Raw genomic sequence first — 18,020 nt, forward strand, 5'->3', positions numbered from 1 at the left:
CTTTACTAAACTTGGTAGGACTTGAAATAGAATAGAATTTCAGAATAGAATATAATTTACTGCAATGGTCAGTGGGGGTCCCACCAACTAGGAAAGTGCTGCGAAATAAAGTCCTTTTAATAAATAAAATAAAAATGATCACAAATTTATCTGTCTGACGGCTGAGGGGAAGAAGCTGTTCTTGTGACAGGAGGTTCTGGTCTGGATGGACCGTAGCCTCCTGCCAGAGGGAAGAGGAACAAACAGTCCATGACCAGGGTGAGAAGGGTCGGCTCTGATCCGACCTGCACGTCTCTGGGTCCTGGAGACATACAGGTCCTGAAGAGGTGGCAGGCTGCAACCGATCACCTTCTCAGCAGAACGCACAATGCGCTGTAGTCTGCCCTTGACCCTAAAGATGGCGCTGCTTGTATGCATGAGTTATACCAAGCTTGTGCACAAGTGTGCAAAATGGCTGCCCCACCCAAAACAACACTTTCAAGTAGGGATGGTCTGATCTTGCTGCCGATCACCGATACCGATCGGTGGATTGACGATGAATTTGTAATTAAAAAGATGAGACCTTCTGTGAACATGATATGAAAAAATCACCCTTTAAAATCATTTAAATTCAGGTTTTTATATACCTCTTCAAGGAGGAAAAAAATGGAAAAACCTTGCAGGCTGCAGCAACTATTCTGTCAACTGGAAAACATGTAATTCAATGTGAGACGTCGCAGTTTGATGAATCTTGAATAGATTTTGCTATGTCTCTGAAATATTTACATACTGTCCACTTGTTGTGGAACTCCAAGACAGAGAGCACTGCATTTATGAAAGTTTCCACTCCAGACATTTTCAAAGGTTTCAGATTCAGGTGGCTCACGAATGCTGCACCCAACTCCAAAACGGCGATGGATTTGGTCGTTTCCTTTTCTGTGTAAACGACACCACTAGGAGTCTCTCCTGAGTGACACGACTTCTGACCCAATCTCTAAAGGAGACGCCCGCCACCCTTCTGAGAAAACTCATTTCAGCTTCTTTTATCCGGGATCTCATTCTTTCAGTCATGACCCACAACTCATGACCATAAGTGAGGGTTGAAGATTGATTGGAAAATAGAGAGCTTTGCCTTTTGGATCTGCCGTCTCCTGTGATAAACACAACAAAATGAGTAGCAGACATTTACACATTTGTTAGCATCTAAAAAATAAGTTCCCCACATTTGATAACATACCAAACACATTATTTCTGCATCTGGGTGATTCAGTCGTCCTTGGTTCTCTTGCTCAGTCAGGTTCAGGCTCTCTCTTCTTAGACTGTGGAGCGTTTTAGTTCGTGGAAAAACCATACTCTCTTCAGTGACAGCAGCTCCATGCAAATACTTGTTCTTTTTCCTCTCAGATAAACACACACTTAGTTGTCTTTTAAGACAGTTGTTCCGTGAATTCCCTAAACATCGCACAATTCTTTCTGGGTCGCATGACCGCACTTCATGACGTCTAGCAACTTATGGGCCAGAGAACTATGTAATGCTAATGTATAATGTAGGCTTATTTATGGATCTAAAGTGGATGAAGACTGTTTCATCTTTCTAACAATGTAGATAACTCCCAAACCATAGGTTAAGGTCTAAGCAGTCCCCTTTAAAATGAGTATTTTTGAAGTCCTCAGAAGCAGCCAGATCAGACCTTGTCATCATAAGAACCTCATATGTTGTTCTTGACCTTCTTATTGCAATGTAAACATCTGATAAGGCTTTTGTCATTTTTTTTCCTGTTTCAGTTTTTTTTTCCTGTTTGCCTGTTTAAGTTAGGTGCTGTAGTCTTCACAGCTTGTCCGTATGACAATTTCCTCTTAAGGATTTCTTTTTCTGCTACCATTTCATAATGGCATCCAATTTATTCAACATTATTTTTTCTGGATAATTTCATCACTTTTCTTATGCTGCCAAAACATTTGTTCCCAGCAGACAGGTCAGTTTGTGCAGTGGACAGGCTCTTGTGTGGGTCACTTGAAGCTGAATTAACAGATAGTGGTCTGAGTTTCTGTCAGCTGGCTGGGCTTTGTGGACTTCTTGTGGACGTCTCATGACTCTGCCTCTGTCTGTGTGTCTGTCCAGGAAGTAAATGATGTCTCTAACTTCGCATGCTGACCCTGTTTAATGAATGTTTCCTGTGTTAATAATTGCCATTTCTGGCATTGGCTTAATGATTTGTCTCCTGTGTCCAGCACTCCTGCAGAGTGGAGAACGCCCTGGTGGTGATTCCTGCAGACTTCAGTCAGCCAGCCAGTCCTTTCGCGTGCTTGGACAACTCCGCTGCCAAACACAAGCTGGGCCTAAGACAGAAGGCCTGCAACAAGAGGAAGCCTGCCAATGTAAGCAGAGCAGCCAAAACATTATGACCACCTTGGGTGAAATCTTACGAATTATGACTCTATTGTGTGCCGGCAAAGATGTTTATGATGGGATGGAGTTCTTCCTCAGTTGGGCTCCATTTTAGTATCAACAGGTGTTGACTGACACTATCAGTTGGAGTAAATGACAAATAATTTCATGCTCCAGATAAATGTCAACAGACATGCTTGTATTCTGAGGGAAGCTAGTGTTTGATGTCAGTTCTGAGACAGGACCTGCTGGCAACTGTTGACCCACCACAGGCATGTTAACGTTTCCACTGGATCAGGATGTAAGAGTAGGTTTTGAATTTTGTAAGTGTCTAGCTAGAAGACCGGCTTTTATTTTGAAGTCTACTTAACAGGTGTCAGAAGTGAACTTTCAGATGAATATGCCTTTCTCAAACACTGCTCTTCCAGAGGCTAGAGGTTCAAGCTGAGTGCAACTCCACTCTGGTGAAGAACCACGTGGTTCCCTTTCCAAAATCACTGGATGAAGAGGAGACAGAGAAGACACCAGGTTTACGCCTGCAGTTTACTCCATGATGCTTCTACTGGCAGCCAACATTTCTGGTGTGTTTGTTCCAGACACATGTGAGGATGAACCAAATATGGAGAAAAAGCAGTTAGAGGAACCGTCATTGCCTGGAAACGAGGAGACAGAGCATGAGTCAGAAATCTCCCACTGTCCAGACACTTCTGGTCTTCCTGAATCGGATCCCTCTGGGGAAGCAGCAGACCACCAGCTTCTGTCCTCCCCCAGAGCCTCCACCCCGGACAGTCCCTGGTGAGTGCACACATTTCCTGCCACCTATCACCCTTGTACTACATACTGACTGCCTTGTGTCTGATTCCAGTGCTTCCACAGCGTCCCCTGCTGATCAGAAAATGGACTTGGACACTGCTGAAACAAGTGAGAGGGGAGAGGACAGAGTCCTGGGTGTGGGAGTGGATGACCCAAAGACACTAGAGGAGAGCAGGGAGGAGAGAGCTGCGAGTGTGGGAGAAGATGATCACAGCGCACCAGAAGAGAGCACGTTTTTAGAGGAGGTGCTAACCTCCCTGAAAACACCTCACACATTAGTGATTGACAGTGTTGGACTGTTAAATGGATGTGAAGAGAAAGTGGAAACGGAGGACCTGGTCAAACAAAGGAAGATGGAGGATGAAACAGATGGAATGGCAGCTACAGCGATGACTGCAGATGATGGAGGTGGGGATGAGGAATATTCCGAGGACTTGGAAGAAGCTGAAGAAGAAGTGGAAGCAGATGAAGAGGAGGTAAATCCAGAGGCTGGAGATGAGAGGGAAACAGATGAGGAGGAAAAGATGATGAAATGCAAGGGGGAAGTACCTGATAGCCACCAGGACATTCCCTCTGGCTCATCATTGTCCTGCGAGAGTTCAGAGGAAAATAAGACGGCTAGCACAACAGTCTGTCACACGCTTGGTGATGAGGAGGAGCTCAGTGAAGATGAAGATGTAGAGGACGAGGAGGAGGAGCCAGAGGTGGAACTCTTCATGCCATTTGGAGTAAGTATTCCCTCTGTTTTTTGTCTTTATTATTGGTAATTGAACATCGGACACTTGCCCTATGGACGAGATGGACTTGAGTGAACAAATGATAGACGGTGTGTCTAGTGCTGGAAGCCTGTATACAGAAAATCCTGAGACCGGAGTGACTGATTAAAAAGTTGTGTAAAATGGTTAAAATGTTTTCAGATCATTTTACCAAATAAGACAACTTTCAAGGTCATTTTTTTGCAGCAGAAAGATAAAGACTGCACAGAGGAGCCTGAGGAACCTGGACTGTTCCAAACACAGTCAGACGTGGAGGAAGCTGGGTCCAACTACAGTGATAAAGAGGACGTCAAGGTGGACGTGGATTCCCCAGAGGAAGGAGTGAAGGAGGAGCAGGATGACTCTGTGGTGGAGCAGGAGATGACAACATTTGGGTTAGAGAAGGTGGGCGTGGATGAGGAACTGGAGGATGATGAATGGGGCAGGAAGGACGAGGAGGAACAGTTGGAGGCATGGGAGCGGCAAATGTTGGATGCAGGACGAGCGTCGTTGGACTTTGAAAGAGATGAGGGGACAGCCGAGCAGAATGAAATGCTTGTGGAGCCTTTTTCTGACAAAGAGGAGACCTGTGTCGTGTTGGAACACCAGGATGATGGAGATGATTGTTTCATAGAGAGCGATGAGCCCTTCCCTACTCAGCAAGGTGCACATGAGGAGGAGGAGGAGCCACCTGCGGAGCTGGACGAGCAGACCCAGCAGCTGAAGGCTGAGATGGAGGCAACACAGCCCGATCAAGAGGAGCAAATGACTGTCAACATGGAACTGCTGCAGGAGACAGAAAAAATCCAGAGCAGTGTTCCTGAGCCTTCAGCCACGCCTGTTCCTGAATCTCAGTCGGGAGACCTCAGTCCCAGCATAGTAAGCGCTACAGTTAGCTTACAATTGTTTTCCCCAAATTCTGAAAAGTCAGCTGAACCTGAAGTTCCTGAGAGTAGTTCTGCTCTGGTTGAGGTATCCCAGGAGCAATGCTTCCGGACTTCAGAGGAGAAGTCACCCATAAGTGAGGGGATGATAGAAGAAGAATGGCATGAAGGACAGTTGTGTTTAGATGCCGTCAGCCCCAATGGTCCAGGTCGGAGGAAGGTCCGCTTCACCATTGCCACAGCTTGGCAGAGATCTCTGTCCAGTGAAGGCAGTGGTGAGGCCTCATTCTCACCTCCACCCTCAAACATCACGTCGGAGCCTGCTGCCACCTCACTCCCAGACACAATGGTAGGCACAAGGAGTGCACCGGTGGAACCTGAGTCATCGGGCTCCGGAAGAGTGGAAAGTATTGAGGGCACATTTTCCAAATCACAGGATCTGATTCAAGCTTCTAAAGGTGAATCAGACTTCGACCTCGGGAACACATCACTGACATATCCTGTACACTCCAGCATTAAACCTAAATCCTCTTTCAACTACAGACAGCTCTGTCAAGGTGGAAGGCACCGACAATCCGTTCGGGGTTAAACTGAGGAAGACGTCTGTGCGTTCCCGTCTCAGCCAGGAGGAGGAGGTGAGCAAACTTCATCTGACACAACCACAAACAGTGATGTTTTTGTGTTTTGTGGGGACATTCCATTGCCATAATGCTTTCCCCAGCCTCTCACCCTAAACCTAACCATCTAAAACACATGGCTAACCTTAACCAGGACCTCAACCAAACTTCAATGAAATTGTAATGACCCAGTTATTTTAAAGTTTTGTGCTTAACATCGTGGGGACCGACATAAGGCGAAAGGTCACAAGGAGGTGTGTTTGCAAAAATGGGATTCCATAAGTACAGCGATACAAGTTTGCTCACGCGCACACAGATTCCTTATTTTCAATAAATAAAGATTGTACACCTTGAAATGTTTGCAGTGAAGCGATTTCAGTGTGATCTTTTTACTTAAGGTCCCAGCAGAGTCAAATCTCTCCAAAGTGGAGTCTCCTCAGTCAGTGAGTGATAAGTCACTGATCCAGCCAATCACAAAGAAGCCTGCGCTTCCCAATAAGCCTGATTTACACGGGGACAGTGTAGTGAAGACCAGGCGTATCTCAGGTGTGCAGCTTCACCCCTCGACTCAAATACAGTGTTTTCATTACTGTTGGTTGCTTCTTTTTAGAACCTGCCTCAGTCTGCAGTGGAGCTTCAGATGGACCCAGCTGGATCTCTGTGGCCAAACAGAAGCAAAAACTCTACAAGGATCATTCTCTGAATGAAATTACCATCAAAAAGGTAACTTTGTGCATGGGTTTGTCTGTGTCTGTGTGGAAAAGCACACACATAGTTAAGGTTGTATGTCTTGCTTTAGGAGGAACATGATCGGAAGTCCTCACTGCCCATCTTTAACGCCTCAGCTACAGCTGGGGAACACAGACATCAGACTTCAGACAAAGGTGAGAGATGTTAGAAGATGTCTCTAAGTGGGTAGAATGTAATGCCGCCCGTTCGAGGCTTGATGCATCTGTTTGCCTGTCTACCCTTCAGTCATCAGCATGTTCTCATCACTCGCTGAAAAGGAGGGTCGATGGGTCATGACCCCTCCAACTCCTGTGCCACCTGTATCTTCTAAATCCATTCCAGCCCCTTCTGGCTCCAGGCCTCTGGTTTCTCCTGCTGCTCCTAAAGCACTTCCTCACCAGGATGTGTCACCTGTGCTGTCCAAGCTCACCCACCCACTGTCTTTGAGCACAACACCCAACCTTCCTGCTTCCCGAGTGGCTCCTGGGCCGACGGTCACTAAAACGCCAGCGCTGACGTCACAGCGAGGCATCCCACCGCCAGCTCTGCCCCAGAATGAGCCGCCCTGGATGGCACTGGCCAAGAAAAAAGCCAAAGCCTGGAGTGAGATGCCTCAGATAGTGCAGTGAGGTGATCACGCCCTGTCTGAGGGCCAGGATGGACTCGATCACAATTGTGCACGTTGAGGGAGATAGAGGAATTCTCTAAAACCTTTGAAGCGACGACCACTCTGACTGTTTCTGTGTTGGCTTTGAACCAACTTAGTGAGATCATTACTGTTTTTCACTACTTGTAGCTCTCCAACTGCAGGGATGTCATCATTCATTACACTACTTTTATGCAATGTATCAATGTGGTAAACTCCAAAGTTCAGAACCAGGACAAAACTACTTGTAAGTGTCTACACAGTTAGTCCTCCGGTTTATAACATGATTTCAGTTTGACGTTTTAGTATGTTTTGTTTGGCAATGTGAGTTTTTGTTTAAACATGCAGTAAATAACAAATCATATCTCTCTTTTAATATCTGACAGTTTTACCAGGTCAACTAAAATAACTTGAAAGTTATAGATGTAATGTTATATCTTCACAATAAATCCCTTTAAAGGCAATGGAAGTGTGCTTTTTGTTTAAAGCAGCATTTTTCAACCGGTGGCACAGTAGTGAGTGACTAGTGAGTCAGGTGTGCTGTAGGCAATGATCCAGTTTCACGTCATTTTTCCAGAAGCACAAGGGGGCCTTGTTATGAACAACATGTTGACGATCTACTAACGTGAGGAGATTACATGGATTCGGTCACATTCTTTCTGTACGCTATAGATCAATTCTGGAATTCCTTCAGTCGCAGCGGCGCGCCTCTTCTTGAAGAAGCCGGTCAAATGCCTAACTGGTTGTTTTCAAACCTGATGCGCCTCCAACTTGACCACACAGAACGATGGAATGTTCCTTGTCGGAACTGCGACGCCAAAAATCGTCTGCACTGCAGAGCTAACGACAAACGTGACGTCTCACTTCAAAACTTTATTGACTCTCAAAGTTTGCACCGTGGATAAAAAAACTGGCTAAAAAATAAATGCAGACCCAAACAAATGTGCTCCAAAATGTGAACAGAGAAAGAAGCATTGAATAATTAACAAGCTGAGGCAAAGAATGTAAAAGAATTGGAAATGAGCCAAACTAGAATAAGTTCTTTGGCCCAAATTCTCAGATTTTTTTTTGTTAGTATGACTGTATAAGTCATTTGAACTGTCAGAAAAGCCCCAGTTCCTCAGAGTTTAGGCTTCGTTCTATGAATCGAACAACAGAGCTGATCAGTAATGTTGCAAATAAGTGTCAGTCTTAGCGATTGCAAATCACGCTGTTGTCCCAAACCTCAACATATCATTCTTGTATATTCTTTGTGTTGACATCAGTGTAAGAACTTATTGTACCAGTGGACTATCGCTCAGCGACTGCAGATAAGCTTGGTCCAAACTTGAGATGGGGCTTTGTCCTCTATGTACAAACCTGCTCAGGTTTCAAGTATTTCTTTCTTGAAGGACTCAAGAAGACAATTTCACAACAGAAAAAATAGACATGAATCTTGATTTCACAATTAATATCCCCATTCTGGGAGTTTGTTGTGGGTGATGACACATGGATGTGTTCTTCCCGTGTATTCAACTTGTACTTCAACATGTTTGCAGGTTCATGTCCAGCATGCACATTTTTAAATGTAATGCATTCTACAACAAGCATGTGCAGTTCCTTTGTCAGGGATGTTATACTCATTCATTGTGTAATGTGTTTTCCACGAGGTGCTGGTTGCAAAACCTCTCAATCACGCAGCCATTTTTAGCTACTCAGCATTGGAAGGAAATGTGGAAAGCGCCACAGCGGAGATCAGGGAACTCCCACAAGAATTCAAATAAAAGCCCATATTATACCAAAATATAGTTGGGCAGACGTGATGAGAAAGAGAAAGTAACTTTAAAGAAGGACTTAACTCAACTTCAAGTTCACAACAATTCCACTTCAGAAAGAGACATGTAACACTTCCAGTACATTTGTTTGGTTCACTGATGTCGTTTTATTTCAATAGCAGTCACACTTGCTTGAAAAAAAAACACACACACACACAGTACAATCTCTCAAGGGGCAAATCAAACAAAATCCGGGTGGGTTTTTCTGCTACATTATCTCATTTCTTACAATTTGGCCCTTACGATACAAAAGAACTGTATATCATTTCATGATGGATACACACACGGCAAATAACAAAAACCATTTGTCACACAGCCATGTAAAATCACACAAGTAGAAAAAAAAGCTGAGGTCGACAGTGTCCCCCCACACTTGAGCAAGGCCACAACATTGTTAGGAAATCTTCCGTTTTCCTTTTGAGTACATCCCATATATACAGCCATTCCATTACGAGGGAGGGAATGCTGCGCTTTTGTGACGCTGGTGTTCAACTTTCACTTCTGTATATATGCCTGTGATCCTGAGGCCTTTTGTCACACGACTTTCCCTTTTTAAATTATGCACAAAGGATAAATACTTCATAAATATGAGGTGATAAAAGAAGCTGGAGTAGGTTACATCAACACTGTGATCATTGCAAACACAAACAGAAAACGCTTCTGCCTGTTATTTAGACAATACAAAGAACTAGACAAATACTTCAAAACAACAACAGGAAAGCATGAGCACTCCTGCCACTTAGCTTAGTATTGCAAAATGTGCCTTTGGAAGGCAAGAAGACATGTAAACAATGAAATAATGGGAAAAAAATGAAAAGGTGAGCAGTCATCAGTCCATGGTTCTTTAGAGCCAGTCAGAACTCTTGGGTAAACATGCTACTTTAAATGACTTGCAACAGTGGCTGGGCAGGTTTCCTGACTGCTACGTCTGCTATGACCAGTTATCAACGACTGCTGTGGCTCTGTTAGCCATGAGCGTGGAGCCCAAGTTTCAGTATGTTGGAAGGAGGTACAAGGAAGAGCATCTCATTGGACCATTCAGTTTACCATGAGGTGCGCAGTATTGCTTCGTCATATTCCCTCTTCAGGGATTTATGCATTCATCCTTGTATGATTGGAGGGATTTACACCACATCACTTGTTTTTCTAGATGAATTACATACACTCTTAAGGAATGAAAACATGGTGTTGGATCCCTATTTTTAAAGTTAAAGTTCGAACTTCACCCAGAAAAAGAATCCACAGTGGAAGACAGTTTTGCAAGGGGTGCTATAATTACTGATAAGGCAGCCAAAATTCCAAAAATCCTGAATTAACAAGAAGATAAAATTTGGCGGCAAATGGTTCTGTTTTTTTTCTCCCTTTAATAGCAGAAAAGAAACACAGTACAGAGGCAAAGCAGTCTGGGTAAATAAAAAGCACTTTGGCATAGTTTGAAAATAAAGGTTTATCAAGAAAGTGGTGCTACACGTGGTTGTTGAGAGGAACACCATTGTGCTCAGTAGAAACGTGGAGCTCTAAAAAATGCCAGGTCGCAGCTGGAACTTTTAGGACAAATGAAAAACCACCACTGTGGGGCATGACTTTTCTAGTTGAAACAGGCGGGCACCGAGGACAGCTGTGAACAAAGACATGAAGAAATCACTGCCGTCTTGCTTCAACAGCTAATGAGAAGCCTTGTCTGCTCACTTAGAGAAAGACTTGTGAAAGTGGACGGCGCAACATCAGTTCTTTGTGCATCAGAACAGCAGATCCACTGCTGCTGGAGGAAGAAAGGAAGTCATTTACTGCATCTATCTGCAGGACGAGTCTCAGCGATGTCGGCTGTGGGCCATGAAGAGTAGCACTCTGCGGATGCCGCTCAGACGATCCTTTAGAGACGTGATGGCTAGGAAGGGCAGCTGAGCACGACCTTCTAACGGAAGAACTGCGAGCAACCACCAGCACCAGGACGGACCGTTCGGACTGGCCTGAGGGTGACGAGAAGACAGTGTTCTGACCTCACACCATGCTCCAAGACAACAATCATGGAAACCTTGATCACTGACCTTTAGTAAAATAGTGCATGCATACGTGTGTGTGTGTGTGTACGTACCTGGAGCTTGGAGTCTTTCTCAGGCATCGGTCCAAAGTGTCCTTCGATGCGGTCCTTCTGCTCCTTCTTTAAGGAGTTGACCCACACTAGAGCCTGGTCATACACAGCATCATGCAGAGACTGCAGCTCCCCCATAGCCACGCCCTCCACCTGCACACATAGTCATGATTGGTACCTCAGCAGTTAAGCAGGTTCACCTCTACATACCTTCACGTCCTCCAGGTACTCAATTTCAGCTGTGTTGTATCCATCCCTCTCCCTGTGTCTGATGACCTTGAACCTCCGCCTGCCGATGGTGTCCACTACTGACCTTCCATCTGAGAAAAACTTGACGCCACGGATCTCCAGCAGACACCCGTAGTCTGCGAACCTGAGGAAAGAAAAGCAAATCACAAACTTCTCATCCCGCTCTGATGGATGTGACCATCGATAGAAGATCAGCACTGACCCTTTCAGGTCGTCGCTCAGACACATGCCGAAAGAATTGGTTCCGGTCTCCATGCAGCGGCGGATCATCAGGCGATAGCAAGGCTCAAAGATGTGGAGGGGGCAGGGCACGGTAGGAAAGGCCATGGTGCACACAAATATAGGCACGTTTTTGTCGAGACTGAGGAGAAAGAATAGTCAACTCAATCCAAACGTCCCCTAAACATTTCATTTCATTTCAACTCTGTTAATAACATCAGTGAGTCTCTTAGTTGTCAACATTCTTTGCTCTTGTTACTTTCACATCTTCTATTACACTGAACAGATTTGTAAACACAACATCTTTCAAACGGCATTTTACATGTTGGTGTATTGTTTGTATTTGCTTGTATTGTGCTTGTTTGTTTTTTTTGCAACATTCACACCTCTGAATAGTGCTGTCACCCAGCACACAATTATTACTTATTATTATTATTATTACAACTAACCAGTGGGGCATGTTGGTGACTCGGTACAATACACATTATGTACGACAGGTTAACCCGTGGTCTGTCTATATGCTGTCAGACCCACCCACTTGTATGTGCATCCGCCATTTCCACTATCAGTACAAATAACTTTCCACAATTTTAAAATTATGTGATGAGATAAAGAAATAAACTAATAAAACTGAAAACATAACTAATAAAACTAATAAAACTGACATCGATCAATACTTCATCATGCTCGACTGTAATGTTACGTTCCGTGATGGGCTAATAAGGTGTCATAGAACACTGCCCACTAGTTGACACACAGACAGAACACACACACAGAAGCCCCATCAACCCATCAATCGCCACACATATTTCTTCCCAATAACATTCAAACACAAAAGCATTGAACACAGTAAGGATTCTTCTCCTACTCAAACTACTCAACCACTGGACCACACTGCAAAAGGTGGTGGAGTAAGCAGTGATTGATTTCAATCACATTATTGATAGGTCTATTGTGCCTATGTAACCTAGGAAATGGCAAAATTACTAGTGAATGATTTTAGATGCAACAGGATTTCCAGCATTATCAGATTTAATGTATTTAATTAAGAAAATAATTTCATGTTAATTACGCGCGTTTAGTAATTCTAAACTTAATCAACCCCCCGTGTGTGCATAGAATTTCACTTGTTCATTTAAGGTTTTAATTCTTGCATTTAGAAGTTTGTCTTGTTGCCACATACAGTAAATCATGGCATGGTGCCGGAGTTCACATTTCTCAGAGATTGATTTGACCGCTCATTGAAATTGTAAATGTGTGAATGCCATTAAAATGTTTTGTTCAAATGAAGTTGACCTCCAGGAACATAAAACCAGACACCCATCGAGGAGGTCAGTGTGTCAGAGAGCTGGCTTATGTTGGTGGGTCAGTGGGTCATGCACCGCCTGTCTTGACAGGAAAACAGAGATCACTTGAACATACTTGGAAAGCTCAGCCATCTCCTCGAGGTGGATTCTCTGTCTTTCAGCGAGCTCAGCAGGAAGATACTTGGATATTAGCGCCTCCATCAGGACTGTCTTACAGTATTGCCTCTGAACCAGGTACTTAGGGAAGACAAGAGGAAAAGGACCACTGAGAATCAGGGAGGACTTGATGTTTAATACCTACAGCGCATCTTGTTTCATTGACGCAATAAAAGTAGCAATAACAACAGTTTTTCCAAAACACAACTCCATGTATTCAACACATTCTCATTTGTCGACTAGTTTTTGCCCTCGCAGAGATGAGACAGCCTGGAGGTGTACCTCAGAAAGCTCCTCTTTACAGAGCGGACACTTGGGGTTGTGGTCCATGCACCTCTTCAGACACTGGAGACAGAAGGTGTGGCCACAGGGAGTGGTCACTGGCTCGTAGAACAGTCTTGAAGAGGAAAAACAAGCAACATGTCACTTCACAGTGGGTTGGGTTTTAACTCCTAAACCTCACCTCATACAGAGAGAACACTCCAGATCTGCAGGGTCCAAAAGGCTAGCATCCTCAGGTGTTGATGGGACAAGTGACCAGTGGGACTCTTAAAAACAAAGTTTGACATTAGCTTAGACAAGAGACAACAAAGTCCCTGCTCCAGATCAGATGTGAGAAGCTCACCACACTTGGACTTCTTGGATTCTGATTCATGTTCCTCTTCTGAAATCTTCCTTTTCCTCTTGTGAAGCACCCACTGGTCAAGCCTCCTGACTTGTGAGGATCCCTGACTTACTAGTTTGCAGTGATTGGACTCATTAGGTGCACGAACGACGGAGGCCAGACTGGAGTGGGAAGACATCTGGGTAGCACTGAGGGTCTATGGGAGGGAGTCAGGGCTCGCATCATTTTCATAACATGGACATCAATGAGCTCTTTTCCTACCTGAGCAGCCATGTTGCTTTTGAGATGAGCTCGAGGTGGAAGCACGTTGGAGAAGTCTGAAATGTGTTCTGGGACTTGCTCCGTCAGAGGAGTCAGGAGGTCACATAGAATCTGATAAAAGGCACCTTTTATCAGACACGCCTTAAGAATGAAGGCTTCTGCTGTGATTGACATGTAAGGAAAACATCAATCATATTTCACCTTGAGTGCTTCACTCTTCGCGGGTTTGCAGTCAGGTTCAATGGACAGACACAGAAGATACTCCTGCAGCGCTTCCTCAGTTCTGCCTAGAGAGACCAGAGCCTGAGCCTTGCGAACATGGCCCTGTGGGGGATAACGACACCATCCATTGTGGTAAGATGAACATACTGATGTGCTCCACTCACCTTGGTCCAGTGTGGCATGAGTGTGCAGGCCATCTCAGCATCCTGCAGAGCGCTTTCATAGTCTTTCAGACTAGAGTGGATCTGGGATCGGTTACTGAACAAGATGTGGTCTGTGGGTGCTAGGGGAGACAGAAGGGAGACGTGTGGGACTAGTTTTGCCTTCTCTGTTACTAACAGTGCACAGGTCTGAAGGAGAAATCCTAAACCAACTTCATTGATGGCCTGTGTGGTACAGCGATTTTTTCAGACTGAAAACTTAAGTGTGTCAGACCCGTGCGTGAACAAGAGAGACAGTCATTGAGGAGGTAGCACCACAGGTTCGGGGACTACTAGATGGAAAGGTGTGGAAAAGGACGAGACTGGATCCATTTTAGTGTCACAGACTGTGAAGTCAGAGTGGTGACAATGAAAACAATGATTTTCCGCAATATAGTAGTGCAACTTCAGTTGTTGTGCGGAGGGTTCCACAAACATCTGAGATCGGAATGCTGTTGTAATACGTACATGTAGGATTTGAGACCTTACACTCAAACAACCCAATGTCTTTAATTATTTGTTAAGCAGGTCGTTAATAAAATATATGAATTCCTTCATTACATGTGTACGACTACTTTTGAGTGAAAAATTATGTGAATTGTTGCAGTGCCTTCCCTTACTGACAACCTACACTGCCTGGCCAAAAAAAAGTCACCACCAAAAAAAAGGGTCATAGACTCTAATATTTCGTTGGACCACCTTTAGCTTTGATCACAGCACACATTCGCTGTGGCATTGTTTCGATAAGCTTCTGCAATGTCACAAGGTTTATTTTACATCCAGTGTTGCATTAATTTTTCACCAAGATCTTGCATTGATGATGGTAGAGTCTGACCGCCGCGCAAAGCCTTCTCCAGCACATCCCAAAGATTCTCAATGGGGTTAAGGTCTGGACTCTGTGGTGGCCAAGCCATGTGTGAAAATGATGTCTCATGCTCCCTGAACCAGTCTTTCACAATTTGAGCCCGATGAATCCTGGCATTGTCATCTTGGAATATGGCCGTGTCATCAGGGAAGAAAAAATCCATTGAGGGAATAACCTGGTCATTCAGTATATTCAGGTAGTCAGCTGACCTCATTCTTTGAGCACATAATGTTGCTGAACCTAGACCCTAGGCTCGTACCTATTTGCTTAGTTAAATCCAGGTGGCGACTTTTTTTTTTGGCCAGGCAGTGTAGTTTGTCAATTTATCTGAGACTTATCTGAATCAGTCTTATGACAGCATTAAATGAGAACAATAGACAGATGCACTGTCAGCGCTATTACTTTAGTGTAATTCTTAAAGCTCATTGATGCGCTGAAGGTAAAAGTGAAGAGTTCAGGGAAGTGAAAACATTGAATAAACTGAAACATTCAGGATGATTTCAAACTCAATACTGCAGGCTTGTTTTAAGCGACATCATGTAAACATCATCATCGGCTTCCTCTCTCCCTTCCGTTGTTCTTGGATCTCATTTAATTCCAGTGCAATGTTGAATCAGTTGTGTTGGAATAACTATTTGAATCTGGGTGGTAATTTATTTCATTCGTAACCATAAAGTTTTGCTTTGTTTGCCTGTAAAAGACACTTTATTTGCAAATAATCTGCATTATTTGGATCAATAAATTATTAGTTTCTAATTAATGAATGGAAATTTATTTGGTAAAGCTCCAGCCTTAGAATATAGAAAAGAACTGTATCATTAGTTTGCACTCAGTATTTCAACAAGGAATAGATCTATGAGTCGCTCCAAATGAGTATATTTTAAGCGATCCTTTGAAAATAAAGATAAACACCAAACAAAAAGTTTAATGATGCCAGTGTTATTTACAGGAGCTGTTCTGCACTCAATAATACTGCAGCATTTCCATATTTAAACAACCACTTTAACATCGAGAGAAGATATTGTATAGCAGTTACCTTCGGTTGCTCAGAGTAAATGTCTGCATCACAAATTAGAACACTTACAAAACCATGTGCATTATCAAGGTCATCCACATGGAAGGTTTCATAACACAAAAAACTTGCTAATGACTCAGCGGTAGCTTTTCTTTGCTCCTGACTTGAGATTGGCCACTAGGAAACATGAACTGTGTTCAATCAAAAAAGCTAAGCCACATTTGTAGAGCAGTGTCAGTCACACCAGAAACAATCTGGACTCACTTGCGCATGCACACGCACGTACGCGCACATGTTTGCAGCACCACCTTTGTGGGAACCGCTCATTGCCATAATGCTTACGCCAACCATCTAAAACAAATGACTAACCTTAAGCAGAACTCTGGAACCAAACTTGGGCCCAATTATAATGATCAAAATGTAGCTAAACCTTGTGGGGTCCCATATGGCAGTTTCCCACAAATTGGACCTCACCTGGATAGATATGTTTAAACACACACACACATATACACACACCAGTGAGGACCACACAGGATGATTGCACTCTTATTTCCCTCCCTGGACTTAAATCTATATGCAGATGTACTATACAAAGCAGATTATCATCCATGTAAGACCTTACTCCAGGCTAGCTTCTGATAGTTAGTTCAGAAGGTGTCAAAGTACTTCAGTCTGATCATAAGCTTAACTCACACTGACTAAGGAGGTTCCGTGATCAACCCAGCTGTCTGATCCAGTTGCACAGTTTTAAGGTTAGCAGTGAGACTGGTCCAGAGATAACACAAACACTTTTGGTAGATAAAGAATTGAGGGGGTTTCTTCACCACAGTATGAAGGCGAAAGACAGGCTGGGGCAGCGAGTGTTGTTGGCTCTTCCTGGGAACACTTCCAAGAGGTAACCTGAAATAGTACCCTTGACCCACATTTGCTTGAATCCCGGCTTCACGTTACACAACTGAGGCTGGTGACGTACTTACGCAATGTTTGGATCAGTAGGCCAGCCTACATAACGCTGTTACCCAACACGTGCTCTGCTTGACCCGGCGCCCCTTCTCTGGCACATATTTCGCTCCCCACGTACTGATAACGTGAACGCGTCTTACCGATGAGGATCGCTTGGTTGTATTTGTCCAGCGCCGCTTCCACCTTCTTCTCGGCATATAGCCCGTTTCCCTCGCGCCGCAGGCGGCTAGCCTGGTGTGAGCTCGGGAACCACTTGGCCAGCAGGTTGCTCAGAACCACGTTGATTCGGTAGCCGCGGACGTCGGCGGCCCTGGAGCTGTCCCCGCACTCCCTGCATGTAACGGTTCCGTCGGTCTCCCGTCTCTCCCGCTCCAGACACTTCTTACAGTAACAGTGTCCGCACGGTAAAGTCACCGGTTCGTACAGACAGCTCAGACACATCCGACAGCCGCCGGGGACCGCATCAGCTCCGGCGCGGATGCTGTGAATCTCCCCGGACTCCTGCCTCCGCAGACCAGTCAGGTATTCGAGGAGGTTGCCCAGGTGAGAAGGCTTCAGTCTCTCGATCTCCGCGGCTCTCCAGTAAACTTGCAAAGCTTCCGCAAATTTCCCCCCGAAAGCGAGCGCATCCGCCCGCCTGACCAGCATCTCCTGCCGGCGGTCCTGGTCCCTCACGGTCGCTAGCTGGCACTCGTAAATGTCCGCGGCCAGGTCGAAGTTTTTCGACGTGAATGCTTCCGCTGCGAGCTGCAGCATGCTCTCGCTCTCCGTCACCATGGCTGTTTACGGAAGACAGCTACCGCGCTCCTAATTCAGTGCCGCTGCGCGGCTACCCGCGTGCCCATGACGACGGTCCGGCCCGGCCCAGAAACAACTGATGACAAGCTCCGCGGAGGAGAGAAAAACTGGGTTATGTAAAAAGTTGCGTCACCTGACGGCGTCTCCGCCCGCTCATTGGTTCAGAGCAGAAGCTGTTACAAAACAATGTGCCATGTAACAGTTGGAGGCTGTGAGCGGGAGACTGTCTGACCTGCATGCAGGATTCCAGAAAACAAGGACGGGTCATCGGCTCTGCCGCGACACTGCTGGACCTGAGCCTCTGCCATCAACTCGACCTCATTCACCACAACAGAGAGCTGCCTCATCAAGTGCCCTATATGTCTTCTTCTTAAGATGCATTGTGATTTGGTGCAAGTCACTTGCTAAGACTTTAAAATGTA

The 18,020-nt window shown here is 44.9% G+C and overlaps 2 protein-coding genes across 9 annotated transcripts in view; one reads left to right on the top strand and one right to left on the bottom strand.

Moving 5' to 3' along the window:
• zgc:66433 (uncharacterized protein LOC321250 homolog) overlaps positions 1-7,270 on the top strand; it is a 34,721-nt gene extending 27,451 nt beyond the window's left edge. For 7 of the 8 annotated variants that reach the window (XM_053878888.1, XM_053878889.1, XM_053878894.1 and 4 more), the window contains 10 exons: positions 2,212-2,358; positions 2,797-2,896; positions 2,965-3,163; positions 3,234-3,909; positions 4,144-5,278; positions 5,364-5,455; positions 5,836-5,983; positions 6,048-6,160; positions 6,237-6,321; positions 6,413-7,270. In XM_053878888.1, coding sequence (XP_053734863.1) covers positions 2,212-2,358; positions 2,797-2,896; positions 2,965-3,163; positions 3,234-3,909; positions 4,144-5,278; positions 5,364-5,455; positions 5,836-5,983; positions 6,048-6,160; positions 6,237-6,321; positions 6,413-6,795 — 3,078 coding nt within the window. In that variant the 3' untranslated portion in view covers positions 6,796-7,270. The remainder of the gene's footprint in view (positions 1-2,211; positions 2,359-2,796; positions 2,897-2,964; positions 3,164-3,233; positions 3,910-4,143; positions 5,279-5,363; positions 5,456-5,835; positions 5,984-6,047; positions 6,161-6,236; positions 6,322-6,412) is intronic. The other variant, XR_008416091.1, reaches the window with a different exon arrangement.
• Positions 7,271-9,221: 1,951 nt separating this feature from the next.
• Positions 9,222-17,698, bottom strand: LOC128767123 (LON peptidase N-terminal domain and RING finger protein 3-like). The gene is made up of 12 exons (XM_053878874.1): positions 16,941-17,698; positions 13,922-14,040; positions 13,737-13,859; positions 13,536-13,646; positions 13,275-13,470; positions 13,113-13,197; positions 12,932-13,046; positions 12,609-12,730; positions 11,170-11,328; positions 10,929-11,091; positions 10,722-10,871; positions 9,222-10,596 (listed from the first exon to the last, which is right to left on the bottom strand). The coding sequence occupies exons 1-12, from the start codon at positions 17,575-17,577 to the stop codon at positions 10,438-10,440; spliced, it is 2,139 nt and encodes a 712-aa protein (XP_053734849.1). The 5' UTR covers positions 17,578-17,698; the 3' UTR covers positions 9,222-10,437.
• Positions 17,699-18,020: the final 322 nt, after the last annotated feature.

Source organism: Synchiropus splendidus, chromosome 11 (assembly GCF_027744825.2).
Source record: "Synchiropus splendidus isolate RoL2022-P1 chromosome 11, RoL_Sspl_1.0, whole genome shotgun sequence".
Taxonomy (NCBI): domain Eukaryota; kingdom Metazoa; phylum Chordata; class Actinopteri; order Syngnathiformes; family Callionymidae; genus Synchiropus; species Synchiropus splendidus.